The sequence below is a fragment of the Lissotriton helveticus genome, chromosome 8 (genome assembly GCF_964261635.1).
Source record: "Lissotriton helveticus chromosome 8, aLisHel1.1, whole genome shotgun sequence".
Taxonomy (NCBI): Eukaryota; Metazoa; Chordata; class Amphibia; order Caudata; family Salamandridae; genus Lissotriton; species Lissotriton helveticus.
In genome coordinates, this window is record NC_136069.1 from 1,497,706,464 (window position 1) to 1,497,723,748 (window position 17,285).

At 46.4% G+C, this 17,285-nt stretch overlaps 1 protein-coding gene across 17 annotated transcripts in view; it reads left to right on the forward strand.

The window, feature by feature from the left end:
• The window catches only part of SYTL2 (synaptotagmin like 2), a 398,207-nt gene that overhangs the window by 130,412 nt on the left and 250,510 nt on the right, over window positions 1-17,285 (forward strand). For all 17 annotated transcript variants that reach the window (XM_078658474.1, XM_078658456.1, XM_078658457.1 and 14 more), the window contains exon 2: window positions 673-1,131. In XM_078658474.1, coding sequence (XP_078514600.1) covers window positions 1,031-1,131 — 101 coding nt within the window. In that variant the 5' untranslated portion in view covers window positions 673-1,030. The remainder of the gene's footprint in view (window positions 1-672; window positions 1,132-17,285) is intronic.

The following is a 17,285-nucleotide window of genomic DNA, read 5'->3' on the forward strand; positions in this document are numbered from 1 at the left end:
CCCTTTGTTGTAGGCATACCGTTTTAATTGTATGTCGACTTTTCATACGAACTCCTTCTTTTTTTTTTTTTTTTTTTTTTTTTTTAGCCCACTCCACTAGGTGCATGAAACTGGAAGTTTAGGGCTCTTGTGCCAACTGCTTATTTAACGAGAAATAAGTAACACATTCTCCAACAGTATGATCAATGCAGTTTTTAAACCTTTCAACTGATTGAGGCAACCCCAGTGATATACTGCACATGAGGGGAAGGGCTCACTGTAGCTGAAATCACAGCAAGGAGCACTTGGTGACAGTCTATCTCTCACTACATGGGAATGTCAGGATTGAAATAATGTTGTAATTGTAGCTATCTGTTTAAATCTGAAAATCAACTCTGAAGCTTTTAGAAGTATCTAAATAAATTATTAAAACCTCCTTTTTAAAAAAAAAATTATTTTTGTATCCATGTTTGATCAAGTGTAAATGACTGAGGCGAGGCTGTTATGACTTATCAACATTTCAGTATATCTGGTTATTGGGCTAGCTGGTTCCTGTGACTCGCGCGTCAACATTTCAGCAGCCTGCTTAAGCGGTCGAACTTAACTTTGTGAAAAGACCCTTTCCACGACTGGCTGAAATTGATACTTTCAGGGATGTTTTTGATGATGTCTATTTTTTTCCCTTATCCCCAGGTTATGTTTTGAAGCTGCTGCTTCGTTCTTGGTCAAGAGAAAGAGCTGTCTGATGCCTGTTTAAAATCGAGAACAACCTCCCATAACAGCATGTGACCTGAACAACACAGAATGAAGCAGCCATTTTCTGAAGAGAGAAGACAACCCACATTTACCTAAAAACACAATACAACAAAATCCACCCTTTTTATGGTGTGTTCTTATAATTCCACCCAGCAGCACCAGGAAAGCTATTTGTGTGCACAAGGAAACTACTCTCGCATTCTTAACGTCCAGAGTTGTAGTCCAAGGGACTACTGTTTTGGAATCCTGAGGCGGATTGTTTTCCATTGGCAACTGCGCAGACTAGCTTTCCAAGATGATTGACTTAAGCTTTTTAACGGAGGAGGAGCAGGAGGCGATCATGAAAGTCCTCCAGCGGGACGCACAGCTGAAGAAGGCCGAGGAGGACAGAGTAAGGTAAGACCGCAACGCTTTTTGCTCAATTCAGCTTCACACATGTATTTGACATCTTGCATGGTCTCAACTCTCTTTAGAACTGTAGTCATTAGCACTATATAGATTTAGGTGCATGAGTTTTTTACATTATGACCAATCCTACAATAAGGATATAGGGTGTTGAGCAATTCAACAGTTTGGCAAAGGGTAATTCAGAATTTCACTTGCTTGATCAAGTCTAATTCTGTTAATTTCAGATCATATTGCATTGCCTATCAGTGGTTTTCTTCAAAAAGAATGTGAGACGGTGTGGTGGTTTTGTGCCCTGGCTGTTGTTTGAAGGAATCATCCGTTTATCTTGTGTCTTACTTTTTAGTGGGATGGCTTTCTGGAACTAGATTGAAGAGTATACCTGCCTAATTGTCTCATTAGTTCCTGGCAATGATGAGTTTTGGCAAGCTGCAGCATGCCAGACTTTCTCACTCTGGGAGTGATGTTGTGGTATTGCCGTGTCATGCCTGGAATCGGGAACACAGCTGGGTTCCAGATTCCTTAATAACATGCAAGTGTATTTTCTAAAGTTCAGCTGGTAGGTCTGTGGCATTCAAAGTCTTCCTTGATCAAGGCTTTTAACACACACGCTATCTCTTGACATGGTCATAACGTTACCTATAATAAATGTTTGAATGACTTTTTCAGAGGTACACCAAGAGAGCATTTTGTAGAGAACGATTTAGGAGTTCGAGAATGACAATTATGAAATAAAAAAGATCTACTCTCGTTCATTCATCCAGAAAACATGGGGGAGAGAGACTTAGCTTTACTTCTAATGCAACTTTTCATGTGCTAGGGATACTGTCAGAAATCGGGTAATCAATTTAAGGAGGGGGGTCCCTCTAACATCTCAATAAACCCAGTCTGGTTAGGTCAAACCACAGTTCTGAGCGAATCACTGCTTACTCCCTTGTAGCTATGAAACCAGCAGTAGGCCATTCCCAAGGAAGTGTGTGCCCTGTTCGAGCAGCAACACCGGTTTTACAGTAAAGATCATCCAGCATGTCGGCTATACCTGTTCGCGGTCTATCCGACATGCTTGACAAAAAGGAGACTGAGACTCCGAGCCATCATACGGCTTTCTCATGTGCCCAAATCTTTCTAAATAGGGGGATTATAGTGGTGACTTGGAGTGTCGAATTGGACACTGTTTCCTAAGGAAATCACGCTATATTCGAAAACGTTCATACTACATTTTAGCCTTACACCAGGACAGTAGGTGTGCGATCTGCCTCCTAAGGTCCCTTTACCAATTAGCCCACGTTACCATTAAAGGGATAATAGGATTGTGGTGGGAAACTTATGGTATTTCTCAGGGCCCTGATGAAACCTTTTTGAAGGTGAAACACGTTGGCTGCGCTTGCACGAACTGACACAATAAAGAAAAATTGGACTCCAGCTTTGAAGGATCAAGAATTGCTTTTGTCCTTGGGTACTCTTTTGGGAATTGTTGCCTTTCTGTTTCATATGTATATAACCGGTATGTATGATCTATAAGCAGCTTTCCATTGAGGTGGGCGGCAGTGTTTTCTTAAATTTTGTAAGCGACTGTTGTGAATATCCAGGCAGTCGACTCTAAATTCCTTGGCTGCTTTGTGTTTGAAGTTTTACCTTTCTGCTTAAGTAATCAAAAATGTGATTTCCCCTTTAGAGGGATTTGTAAAATTGAGTAGGGAATAACTTTGAAGTGTTTTTCAAACCCTTTCCTGATCTGAGTTGGATAAGTAAGATTTCAATTCCCTCCTAGGCCTAAAATGTCTAGCCTGGACTAAATAGTCTAATAGCTTTTGGGTTTTGTTAGAACACATTAACCCAATATGCAGTGAGACCCATTTTTATACATTAGCACCATGCCTAAAGGTTTAAAAGAAACATTTTAGAGGTGATTTTTGAATATATAGAAATTGTTTTTTCCTACTTGGCCAAGGCATTTACCCTGCCATGTGTCACTGGAGTGCAATTAAACAGTAGCCTTTTCAGAGTGTGTGGTGCTCCTGGCAGAAACATTTTTGTCATACATGTGGGTTGCGTAAATACACACTGCAACCCACATATAACATTTAACTTTCCATGCAGTGGGTACACTTAAGGCACCATTTACAATGGACTTCTAGGGAAGTTTAATAGGCCAAATTGAGAGCTCCCATGTTCCAGACATGATTTAGAGAGGAAGTCTCAGCACTTTACTACAGTTTAGCAGTGGTAAAGTGTACGGAGTTTTAAACCCACAAAGTCCAGACATGCAAAAATTTGGTAACCACAATATAAATTAGGTCATTTCCTACAGACACTGTATTGGAAGCCCTACTGACCAGTTAGGATGTTGCCAGGACTTGTACACACTTTAATACAAGGCAGCCAATTTCCAATTTGACTGCTGTTGGTGAGCTAGTGAAGAGCACATCTGGCCTAGGTGATATTTCTCTCACTCAGTTTTAAGACTAGTCCGCTGCAACATTCTAAAACCCCTGGAGTGGATGTATCTGGACAGCATGTTATTCGTGAGGGAACAGAGAATTACAGTAGTGTAGTGTAGAGTGAACCACTTCTCCCACCATCAATGCCCCATTGAAGGTGGACAATAGATTTTGTTTCTCCAGGACTAAAGCAAGAGTTTAAGACGGCAACTTCGGATGGCCTTTGGTTCCAACAATAGTAAGTTCAGTCTTGGTGTTTTTGAGCTGAAAATTGTAATCTGTCATCCACATTGGTGCCTTTTCTGTAGAAGATGCTAGGCAATGTGGTATCTGACAAACTTTACACATAGAGCTATATCCTGGATCTACTACTGTACTGCCAGTTTTGTGTCTTGAAGATATCAAACGTCAGAAATAATGACGCTACAATTTTTTCCCAAAATTCTTTTCACCAATGTTAAGGCTGTGGCGGTGGTGGGAGGGGGATGATGAGCCTATAGCCTTGTGCTGAAGGTATTCCAACACCCCACCTGGAAGGTTTTTGTCAGTGTTTAAGTCCTGCTTCATAGATCCTGGGGGCGTCTCAAAAACATGTGCTTGGCCCTGCTCTGAATCTGCTACTGTCTGTCATGGAGATCGCTTCAAAGGTCCAACGTTTGGACAAACATTGGTTTGTTGTTGAACGTCTCTGCAGAGGTGGATGCCATGGCTCCAGTTTTTCTGCGCCATGTTGCTAGCAGGTAGGGGCTGGTGAGGGTGAGCTCTAACTGGATCCACATCAGTCTCAGGTACTTAGTTCCTCCTAGAACATATCATTGGGTACTCCAAAGCTATATATATATATATATATATATATATAATATATATATATATATATATATATATATATATAATATTACACCACAATTAGGATAAGTCTGCATTTATACTCCGAATATGGCAGCTATTGTGTAGATCGGCTGACCACCCTCTCCACAAGCTGCTTCAAAATACTTTCACAGAGGGTATTTGCACCCCTCAGCAACAAGCATAGTGTCTTTGACCACTTTCTATTCCAAGCCTCTGAAATTCAGAGAATCGTAACTCTAAGGCTCTTCTTTCTGATATGATACAGTACCTGCTGGAAGAGCCTTCTCTTCCTTGTTCCTCACCAACTGTCTTTTGGACTTGGTAGCAGCAAGGGCTTTTTGATATTGCTTTCTTCTCAATCCACAGATTGCAAACCACAGCACATCACAGGGACACCAGGGTTAGGGAGCTTGGTTGCTAAGTCACTAGTCTGTTCAATCAACTTATTTTGAAACCACTCCACCATTTCTTGAGCCTGGGAAACTGCTTATCCGGCAAAAGAAAAATCCATAAGCATTATTCCATCACTGGTAGCAGGTAGCACTGTTTTGTCACTTACTTACTCTCTTGCCTTGCAGCCCCAAAGAGCGGTCAAAGCTTCTAGTTGACCTTTCTTAAATAGCAGTACCTGAATTAAAATCCACTTGTGATGTAAAGATTGGTCTGATGCTGGCTCTTTGTATTTATTTTTCTGACTACCCATATAAGATTTTAATAAATTGGGAATCTAAGATAAGGCCATAGCTGGTCCTAATCTAGTTTTCACATCCGAGTCCTAGCGATAGTCTTGGGTTTTTAATATGAAAGCATTATTGCTAGGGTAGGAAGCGGTATTTTAGATTGCTCCACCAGTCTCCTTATGATCCTCCAGAACAAAGTGAGGAGTCCTGGGTAGGCTTTGACTATGTCAGCTGGTCTTTGCCTGTTTACGAAGGCATGTACTCACATAGTACTCTTCCTTATATCTCTCCACTCCACTTAAAGAAGCCAACGCTCAAAACCAGTAAAACAATCTGGTTACACCAAAGTCCCTTTGAACGTGAAAGGTGCCTCATTTGTCCACCATTCAAAAACAGTTGAATTGTGTGTAGACTGTGGCTTTAGTATTGACAGTTGTCACAGTGCCAAGAGCGTACTTGAATGCTATTGGACCTCTTCGAGCCGGTGAGCTGTTTAATGTGGATAAATGCTCCAGTGAGGGTCTCTGTCACTCAGCAGGACCGGATGGTCCTTAAGGGAAGGTAGTGGATGAGATATGTTTCACACTCTTGGATATATTTGGTTTTCTCTGTTAACATCCCATATGATCATCAAGAAAAGCACAAGAATGGTCATTAGAATCTTATTTCACTGTGGAACAGTCTTTAATTGCCAAATAAAGAGAAAACATGATGTGCAAGCATGCAAATATGATGTAATAGATACATATTTAGGGTATGTTTAATGCACTCACTATATACCGAGTGTCAAAAGGTTGTTGAGAACATTAGTTCCCAAAAGTGAGTGAGCAAGTGTTCAGAGATCCTCAATAGGATTGTCTCTGATAGCAGAGGATTTCTAATGTCTTCTTTTGGAGGTGCAAAAAACTTTTAACGAATGTTGCTACTTTTCAAATTGGAACACTCAGTTGGTATGTTACATATAAATGATCCTCTGTTCTGGGGTCCTATTTGACTTTGGAAGAATACAAGCCTATGAAACCTGGTAAGATCTTATGACGACAAAATAACATATCCTCCAAAGAAAGGATCAGTCAGCACCATGTTGGTGTTAAGATATAATTGCAGTATCCGTTTTTCCGTTTCAACTGACTAATGCTGGTAAAAACCCACTGGGACACAGAGCAGGCTTTCCAGTGGAAACCGGAAACCACAGATTTTTGCCACTAGATGGCTGCAGAAAGTTGCTTCTCAAATAATGGATTTTTTACAACCTTTGAATGTGGTGCTTTGCTGATGCTAAATCCAGCATCCTAAGGGAGGTTGTGGGGGTGTTCTGGCTGGAACAATGTTATTTCTAGTTATTAGGGAAATATATGTACTATTTTGCTTTGTAAAGCACTCTGGGGTAATTTTATGTACTCTGCCGTTATAATCAATATGGCCATGATTCAGCACCAGCCATGCTGCCAGTATGGCAATGCTGTCACCTCAGGTGAGGTCTTGCTGTAGGCAGAGGTTTTTGTTCTTTAACAATAGAGCTTGCTACCCTCATGTTCTTTTTCAATTCTGAACAGTTTAAGGTCTATTTGTTGATCTGCAAATGTTATGGGTTCTCCCTGAACCTTCCCCTGGTATTGGCATTAACAGGCGGCGGTACCGTGCCACCCACGGCATTGGTAGTAACTTGAGTAACTCCTAAAACAACCCATACTAGACCCACTCTATGAGCGAACTTTATTTAAGGTTTACTTCATTAATTACAGATCACTTCCCAAGCACTCCCTTGATATGGGTTTAACCTACTCTTAGAAAATAAGTGGATTCAGTCCCAATTTTTCAGAAGTTGTGCATGAGATTTGGGGTTCCATTCCTGGATCTTTTTGCCTAGCTGGTAAAAGCCCAGCTCCTGAGGTTTTGTGCCAGGGCACTGCAGAAGGGTGCTTGGGGGCTGGATGCCCTCACAGTGCAATGGCTGACCAACTTCTGCATGTGTTTCCCCCTTACCTTTGATTCCCTAACTTCTGGCCAGACTAGAGGGGAAGGACAGGGTGATGGTGGTAGATGTTCCATTCTGGCCAAGAAGATCATAGTCCCTGGTTGTCGGGGCCTTAGCAATTTAGGACCCTTGACTACTCCCTCTTCCGTTTTCTTTAAGGTCTTCAAACATAGTTCTCACCCAGTAGCTTCAGTTGTTAGTTTGGAAGGTGAAGGGAGGAGGGGGCTGAACAAGGAATTAGCTACCACTTTGCCCAGGCTGGTCCGAATTCCTGCCATTCTTCCACTCTGATGTCATATGGGAGACACTGGATGAATTCTCAGAAGTGGTGTTCTTGGATAGCTATCGCTCCAGTTGTTTGTTTCTTGCTTGATTGTGAGAAATGGTTTGTTGGTTGAGTGAGGTGTAAACCCTGCTCAAGCAACAGCTACAATCCCTGTCCGGTTGAACCACAATAGTCACTAAATGAACCTGTGCTTTACCCTGTGGTAGCTTGGCACACAAGTAGTCTGGTTTAACTTCGAGGCATTCCCATCCGGTGGTAAAGACATTGTATTCTCTGTGAAATTTACCATTGTTTTTGAAAGCTCTTACGACTTTGCCTTTTGAACCCCTGGAGCTGGCTGACATTAAGTTTATGACCTTGAATATATGGTGGCATTCATTTCAGCCAGGAGAATTGGAGAGATTGTAACTTTTATGGCTAGGTAGCCTTTAGCACTTGTTTTGGGGATGGTGTTCTCCTCTTTTGTCCCTAAAGTAGCCTCTGCTTTTCACAGAGCTCAAGAGCGAGTTCTTCTGGCTCTTGTGCATGTAGCTGGTTCTTCTCATGAGTTGGTTGGCATCTTCTGGATGTGAAAAGAGCTTTGTGGGTCTATTTGGAGAGTGTCAAGCCTTTTAGGTAGTCTGATTCCCTCTTTGTTACTTTTGGTTCTTTTAACAGGGGTGAGAGGGCTTCCTTAGCTTCTATCAGTCATTGGATCGAGCAGGCTAATTCCTGAGCTTATTCCTTGTCTGGCACTCCTCCCCCTGGTTGGTATTTGGGGTCAGTCTACGCTGGGGATTTCCGCTTCCTGGGCTGAGGTAAAGGGAGTATCCATATCTGAGATTTTTTCGAGTAGTCACACTGGCAGCTCCTAATACGCTCGTAAGGCATTATTGTCTGCAGTATGTGTTACAGGATCATAAGTATGTTGGTCTTGGGGCTTTGGATTCTGTTTGAAACTATGCATTGTGCTTGTTGCTTTCAGTAAAGCTTAAGATACTCAGCATTTATGTTGGTGTAGAGTTTTTTTCTTTTCTCTTTTTTTTTCTTCTGATCTGATGGTCTTTTAGGCTGCTTTGTTATTCCTCATTTGTGATTAAATGTTTCAATTACTTACCAATAACCTTCATTACTCCTAGTGCTGTTTGTCCTCGCCCTATTCATTACAATCTTCCCTCCCTCATGTCATTGAGACGTTCATGTCTGTTTTGGAGAGCTGGGTATTCCAGGAGGAATGCTGAGTAAAGTGTACCCTTAAAGGCCAGCTCCTAAGGGGGAGAGACGCTTTGACAAGCATCCCCTGTTCCTTTTTAGGTTTTGCCTACGCAATGCGTACGAAGTACGCATGCGCTAGCAAAATCTAATGATATCTCTATGTGGGGTCGGGTATCCGCCCCCTCCTCCCATTGGCTAGCTCCATAAATGGAGGCTAGCCATTGGGAGAGGGCTCTGTCCGTCAATGCCGGACCAGATTCGGGGGCGTTCCCGAGAATTTTTCCAATTTGGTGACGTCAGCCTGTTCTCGGGAACACCCCCGAATCTGTTCTAGCATTGACGGCACCCCTTCCACGAGTCCTAGGCTGCATGTCAGGCCACCTCTTCCTGCGTCCCGCCGCCTCCGACCGTCCCGCCGCAGCGGTGCCCTGCAGCAGCCTCGGCCACCAGCACTACCATGGCGGGCGCTCTGCCAGGCTCCCGTGAGCTGCGGGAAACTTCGCCGCCCGCCTGCCTGAGCTAGAGACGGGCCGCCGCGCTGCCCGCGGCGACCCGGAAGTGACTAGCCGGCCGGCCAATCCTAGCGCGGCCGGCCGGAAGTGCCCGCCCCCCCCCCCCCCCCCGCAGCCCGGGGGAAGAAGGAAGACGGCAGCAGAAGAAGTATGGCGGCCCACGCGGGGCTCCCGTGGCCTGCCTGGAGGGAGCCCCGGGAGAAGCAGAGGACGTTGCCGGTCTCCCATGCTGAAGAGGGAGACCGGAGAAGTGCTCGCAGCCCACCGCCTATGTCCGCCCTTTGTATGGGGTCGTCACAGTCCTCTTTTTCACATCCCCCTCCTCTACACTCCCCCTCTCGTTTCTCCTCTTTATTCTTTACCTCTCCCCTCTTTGCTTCCGTTATTCTTGCCATTTCTTTCCTTCCGCCTTCACATCCTTTCATCTCCTTCACATCCTATTTTCTCTCCTCGTCCTTCTCCCCCTGTCTACCCCCCCCCCCCTGTCCAAACAGGTTCTGCCAGGCTGGCTGGAGCTGGCATGGGAGGGTCAGTGGCTTGTGACCCTCCCTCTGCTTTTGTGCCCTTTAGCCCCGCCCCCGGTCTCAGCAGATATTGCCCGGCTCCGCGGCCTCCGTGGACTCCACTCTCTCACCCTCGCCATGAAGATGCTCGCCCTCCTGTGCCTCGTGGCGGTCGCTGGTCTGGCCTCGGCGGTGCCCATCTCATCGTGAGTACTTTTAAAATCACTTGCTTCTGGGATGGAAAGGGTCAGGCAGCCCGCTCGCTACTGGTAGTAGTCATTGAGTGGGCACGTGGGCCTATAAGTGAAATGCACCATGGTGGACCTGGGCGGCTGCCCCAGGAGACACCTCTGCGAGCCCCTGCCGCCCTGCTCTGCTGGGCCCTGCTGCTGCTCTGCGCCCCGGAGAGGTTCGCGCTGGTTTGTTCTTTCTCTCAATTTTTTTTATTTTGCTGTTGTACGTTGTAGTAAACCTTCTTTCTTCCTTCTTATTCCCTCTTTTTTCACCATTCTATCCTCCCCATCCTTGTATTTCCTTGCTTTCATATTTTCCTATCTTTTAATTGTTCATATCCCTCCTTTTCTTCCTTCATCGCCTCCCTCTTTACAGTCACTCTAATACTTCACTCTTTCCATCCTTATCTCTTTACTCATCCACTTTGTTCCTTCTCCTATGTCCGACGTCATCCAGCAAACGTAGGTATTGGCTCTCATCTGGAGAATGTGCTAGCCTGGAAATCACCTGGGGGAAGCAAGAGGGGCGGGGGAGCAGCAGAACAAAACCTGTGATTTTGCTCATCTTCGCTTTTGCAGTAGGAAAGATGCTCTTTGCTTCAAACTGCCCCTTCCCTATTTCAGCCTGAAAAAGAATATGAATCTAAAAAATTTGACCTTTTCTATTTTCTTTTCTATCCCGCCCCCTCCCGCCCCCTGCTCCTTTCCCCGCCGGCACCAAGACACCAAGGTGACTTAAACTTGGTAGAGTTGGAGAAGGGAAACTACGTTTTAAATATTGTTTGCAGACAAATTCTGGTTTTATTGTCCCGATGTCTAATGTGGCCACCCCGAGCCCAGTGACACTCCTCCAGGGCCGGCGGCGGCGACCAGTGCCGAGTGCTCAGCTTAGTGCGTTTTAATGACAACGGAGCTGGTTAATGGCCGAGGGCGGCTAGTTAGTAACCCGTGGTATTTAATGGCGCTGGAATCGCTGAACGTGGATGGTCTGTGAATTAACAGGAAGGCCTGGTATGTGGATGAATCTGGATTCGAGAATCATACGTTATAGGATTATTTAAGGCAGGGTCCTGCGTGAGAAGGGACATGAATGAGGGGGTGCATGCAATAAGGATTGTTTTGTGCAGTGCCACAGGGGCACCCTGGAGACACTCCGGTTCACCATTACTAGAGGTATTCTGCACATGGCCTGGGGGGGTTGCCAATGTGTACGTGTCTTTGGCTTTTTAAAAAAAAAAAAAATAAGATGACTATTTCTGTCTATTAGCAGGCATGTCTAGCCAAAAATAGTGCTGCAAACATTCCAATCCGCGATCCATTCCCGAATGTCTTCGTTTTAGAGGTTCCTGCTGAGAAGTATTATTAGCCTCCAAAGGCACGCTGTCTTGTAAGTGATCAGCTGTCGGATACATGCTTGCATGCTCGCTTTCTGAGATTTATAGATATAAAGGTATTTGTTTGAAATGTTAAGATTCATGATTCTCTCTCCCCTGCACAATGGCCTCTTTACTATCCTAACAGATTATGTTGTCGACGCCGAGACTCGACCCTGGCCCCCCAGCTCCATAATGTCCGTGTTCCCGTTCCTTCCCGCACCCCCCCCCCCCACCCCCCCTCCCGGTGTCCGTGTCTCCGGCCGTCTGTCCCACCTCATTTACATTAGAACATCTTCAGTCCTGCTCTTTAATAACCAGCTCCCGCAACAACTCCCCGTGCCAAGTCCTCGCACACACTCTTTACATAAAACACCTCTCTGTTGCCTGCGTGTGCCTCCGTGTGCCCCTGTTGCCTGCTTGTACCTCCGTGTGCCCCTGTTGCCTGCTTGTGCCTCCGTGTGCCCCTGTTGCCTACTTGTGCCTCCGTGTGCCCCTGTTGCCTGCTTGGGCCTCCGTGTGCCCCTGTTGCCTCCGTGTGCCCCTGTTGCCTCCGTGTGCCCCTGTTGCCTGCTTGTGCCTCCGTGTGCCCCTGTTGCCTGCTTGTGCCTCTGTGTGCCCCATTTTGCTTGCTTGTGCCCCTGTTGCCTGCTTGTGCCTCCGTTTTCGTGCCCCTGTTGCCTGCTTGTGCCTCCATGTGCCCCTGTTGCCTGCTTGTGCCTCCGTGTGCCCCTGTTGCCTGCTTGTGCCTCCGTGTGCCCCTGTTGCCTGCTTGTGCCTCCGTGTGCCCCTGTTGCCTGCTTGTGCCTCCGTGTGCCCCTGTTGCCTGCTTGTGCCTCCGTGTGCCCCTGTTGCCTGCTTGTGCCTCCGTGTGCCCCTGTTGCCTGCTTGTGCCTCCGTGTGCCCCTGTTGCCTGCTTGTGCCTCCGTGTGCCCCTGTTGCCTGCTTGTGCCTCCGTGTGCCCCTGTTGCCTGCTTGTGCTGTGTGGGTGTGTGTGGAGGGCTCTGTGTGGCTGTGTGTGTGGGAAGCTTTGTGTGGCTGTGTGTGTGGGAAGCTTTGTGTGGCTGTGTGTGTGGGAAGCTTTGTGTGGCTGTGTGTGTGGGAAGCTTTGTGTGGCTGTGTGTGTGGGGGGCTCTGTGTGGCTGTGTGTGTGGGGGCTCTGTGTGGCTGTGTGTGTGGGGGGCTCTGTGTGGGTGGGTGTGGGGGGGCTTTGTGTGTGTTTGTGTGTGTCATTTGCGAGAGATAAAGCTAGTGGCATTGTAAATGACAATGCCATTTATTTATGTTAAAAAAAAAACATAAATAAAAATGTCAAGAGCAATGCCAATAGCTCTAACTTTAACAAAGGCAAAACCATTGCATTGTAAATGCTTGTTTCTGTTGCGTGAGGTGGAGTTCACCCAGTTGGTAATAAATGGGACGAGGACAAACCGGACTAGAAGTAATTTAGATTACCGGTAAGTAACACAAGCATTCACCCGCTATCAGAAGAAAGCACAATAAAAAAATCAAGTGCCCCGTTCATGCTTGTCCAAGTTGGGCATGCGTTTGATATGAAAAGGGTACAGAGATTTGGGGACATTACTTGCGCATTTGAGCACAAATTAAAAGCACCTGTTTACTCATGAACAACGTTGGGGACCAAACTGGGATCTGTTTCCTAGTGTGTCCTTTGGTTAAAATGCACTAATGAGTGTTGGCATTTTTTAGTTAATGCTGCTTTTGAGCCGGTGCAAAATGTTGACTTAACTACCAATCTCTGAGGGCATTCTCAAACTTCATTTAAAAAGGTCTGAGGTCTTCTCATTCTGCATTTACTTGTCCTATAGCAGTACAAACCCAAGTAGTAATTCTGACTTTTTAGGAATGTACAAAAATCCCCAGAGCCCACACTTCCAAACCTACAACGACTGTAAATGGAATACGCCAAACATGAAAGATATAATTTTATTTCGGAATGCTGAAAATCAGTCCATTTATATAGAAGGGGCCAAGGTGAAGGACCACCAACACTTTTTTCCCCTCTTACACCCTTATGACTTTATGGGCGTACGCGTGCTTCTGAGTGTTTATTGTAACTATTGCCACGCTGACGCCAGTCTCCTTGGATAACAAGTGCATGTGCTCAAAATAGATATGAAAATTCACAGGTATGACTTTCCGGGTTGTCACCTGCATCGTAAATTGTCACAATTCTTGTGAATGGGGTCCTTTTGGTGGGTGCTTGTGAAAAGGTGTGACTGGAGGAAGGTCCCTGGTGTTTAATGAAAAAGTTTCGTCCTCAAGCCAAGTTTCTGAAGAAAACTTGTAATTTTTTTTGTAAATAGGATAAGATTGAACAGGAAAAGCTATAATAATAAAAAAAAAGGGGCGTTGTCCATTGGAAAAGTGCATACGTGTATGATTGTACACCATGTACAGTAAATTAACTTTTTCAGTGGGAATCATTGTGCGCGTGTTTTGTCCCTTTTTGCTACCCTTCCCTCGCTCTGACCCTTCCTGAAACCTGGCACCGCCGCTGCCAGCCCTTGGATGGCGGGAGACTGGCGGGTGCTGCCAGCTCTCCCGGGCGCTGGGTCTGCGCCAGTAACGTGCTGTTTGTTTTGGTGTGCTGCTGTTCAGATCTGTGAGAAAATGATAAGAACGCTCGACATTTTTGTGGCGAGCTATTCCCAGCTCGGTGGCTGACGTTTGATACTCGCTGTACAGACCACAAAAAGTACGGAAGCCGACGATGCCCTGATATCACTTGTGGATCACGGGCAGCAGCCCGTCTACACAAATGTGGACTACTTTAAGAATATTGAGCACTTTTCAATGAAATGGGTATTTTGGGGCACTGGCTTTCACTGGACCCATGTTAGATAGCTGCCACTGTTTCAGATTGCCAAGTGTGACATTTTCATAATTTCAGTGTAATTATGAGTGACATTTCATCGACAACGGGTGCCACTTTCTCACAAGCAAAATCGAGCAATGAAGACGAGGGAAACATAGAAATGTCAGAAATTACACCCATTGGAGCAACGAGAAACTCTAAGAAGATCTTCAAACTACTGCAAAGCACCAGGAACCAGGAGAGCGAGGCAGGCACATTACAGCCAGCCAGGACCCTGTATTAGTCTGGACTATAGTACTGCTTGTAGAACCCTAATAAAAATGATTACCGAGCACTGCTGAGCGGCAGGCCAGGACTGGCCGTAGCTGGCATCGGGCAATCCCCTGGTGCTCTGCACGGGTGGGGAGTGGTTTTGGGCCCCTGGGGGCCGATTTTGTTACAGGGCCGTTTTTGCAGCATTGCTGCAAAATCGACCCTGTAACAAAATCGGCCAAAAACCGGCCCTAGCAAAGAGCTCGGCGGCACCCCCAACCCCCGGAGGGGGGCTGGGGCTGCCCGAGCACTTTGCCAGGGCCGGTTTTGGTTCCCAGTCCGGCCCTGCTGAGCGGTGTCTGGCCCGGTCGGCGCGCCGCTACCTGCTGCCCATCCCTGCAGCACCAGATCACACCAACAGGCTGTGGCCGTCACAGAGCTACAACACTAGCTTTTAACTAAGCGATGCCGGCCGCGCTGAAAGTTGGACCGACACCAAACCAGTGTGGTAACCGCACACTAGTGCTGTAATTCTGGTCTGCACTGACTAGGGCTGCCTGAAGCTCCAGAGCTCTCTTAGCCCTAAGAGGAGGTTTCTCAGGCCAGTTCTCCATGAATCACTGTGCAGCCCGAGCCTGCGTCCCACACAGTGTGGGCGCTGCAAGATGGCATCTGGTTGGCCACTGCTTCGAAGAGGGGCTTGGGGGGGAGCCGACTGCAGGGAGGTACCCCTTCCCCGGGCAGTTTGGGAGGGGCGGGGGGGAGGGGGTTGTCAGTCAGCAAGGCGGGCATTTTGTTTTTGGGCTTGTTTTTATGTAGCCAAAAAGGAGCCCAAGCATAAATGCTTTGGGCTCCGGCTTCCAGACACCATTTTAGGTTTGGTGGCTGGAAGCTTTAGCTAGGTTTAATTTTGTCCCTCCCTCCCTCTCTTCTAGGATTTTTTTTTTAGGTTGTTTTTCTTCCTTTTGCGGTTGGTGTTGTTTGAACAGGTGGGCAGGGATTGTTTTGTACTGTCGCTTGGAACAGGTGCAGTGCGGGGGTTAGTGGTATTTTGCCAGGGTTGGCAGAATTTTTGTTGTTCATTTGCGTAGTTGGGTCATCGACAGGATAAGTTGGGCAGGTTAATTTGTTGGGGTGGTTGCATAGGTTGGGAGATCAAAAGTTGTGAAGGGGCAGGCAGGGAAGTTTGTGTAACGGATTGTTTGAATTCTAGGTTTAGACGTTTATGCAGTGATTTGTATTGCTTGTAATTTTGTAATGATGTAATGTATGGGTGGGGGTCAAGAAAATTTTAGGGGCAGTGTTTTTTATTTAGTGAGGTTTAGTTTTGTAAGGCGTTGGCCGAGCTTTTATATTTGTTAATGTGCACCTATTTCAATAAAGCAGCCTTTTACACACACAAAGCTGGTTTGTGGTCTGCACCCCCTCCACCCCTCCCAAAAGGTAGCTTTGTCTGATACCTGTTATCACACAGTGTGATCTTTGCCCAGAATGACCAGACCAGTCAGGCAGACACCACTGGCGGTGCGCGGCACAAGCCTTGACCAGCGTAAAAGTATTCACAAAGCCCCCTCTGTAGACTTTAATACAATGCATACAAACTCAGGCACAGAGATATACATATTCTGCAGATAGAGCAAGACCGGTGTGACTGGTTGGTTATGCATTATCAAGTAAAGGATGCTAGGGAATGTAGCATTCGTGTATTGTATTCCAGGGCAGACGCTGTTCCTCTGTCTTTGGGTTTCAGGTATGATGTTCAGCTTGGCTTTCTACAATAACCGAAGCTGTTCTTGTGTCTGTTTGTGAACAGAAAGAATGCTTTCGCCGTGTTATAGCATCTAGTGTCCACTATAAGCCCATCACAGAGGTTACACCCTCCGCAAGCTGAGCAATGCGTGTCTGTGATTTGTCATCCCCATGTACAACGTAAGAATGACCAGAAAAAGCTCCTCAGCAGGTGCTGAACCAACCCACATGCACCTTCTGTGCAGCGATGCTTGGAGAGTAGTGTCAGACACAGGCTACATCTCTCAGACTGTTGCCACTGACAGCTGTCAATCACTCGGGCTGGAGGTTGTGAAGGCGGAAGTACCGCGCCAGCGCCTCAACCTCCTACAAACCACCCAATCCGGAAACGCTAGAAATGTGACTTATGTGCGCACCTGAAATTGAGGGAGGAGGGACGTAGAGGTCGTAAGCGAGGGGATACATAAACGGCCAGTTATGTAGGAAGATAATTGAGGCTGCCTATCCTGTGCTTTAAGTTCCCTGCAGAAGAAAAATACTGTTACCAAGTTTTTGGTTCTTTTTCATGTCCCATTTCTATTTTTACAATATCTTGCTATGTGACATTTCTTGTCTTTTTTTTTTTTGGGACACTTTTACGCATGGAAAAGCTCTTGTGTCCATACAAATAATGAATTTCCAAATTTTTACCTGCTTGTCCAACACATTGAGGTGGCAGGTCATGGCTCCGGGCTGACTCCAGGGCTCAGCTCCAGTCACCCCAGAGCCGTACTGCCACGGGAGCCTCATTGTGGATACTGCACTGCTGCAAATGCAGCTCCGACACTTACCTGCTTCACCCTCAGTGTGCAGGTGATCAAGCTGGCGCTACAAATGGGTGATTAATGCATTGTGACGCGGACCACCCCAATAAAATGTGTTAGTCTAATGCCTGATGCATGGTACTGGGCAGAGATGAAGAAGCCCAGGCCTGTCTAGCACGGGGAAGCCACGAGAAACCCTCTCTGACCATCATGAAATATTAAAGCCGACCCATGCTGGCCCCAGTTCAGTCTGAAGGCTCTAACTACTTTCTGCTCTAGTGCTAGGGGAGGAAGAGCGGGTGGAAAATGTAGAAAAGTATACTACTTCTAGAGCCCTGCTATTTTATGCTCATGTACTACCTTCACTGTGCTTCTCCCTAGGGTAGAAGATCAGCAGGGCACAAGGGGAGTGTACACACGCATAGACTGTGTCTACCCACTGTTTTCACAGGC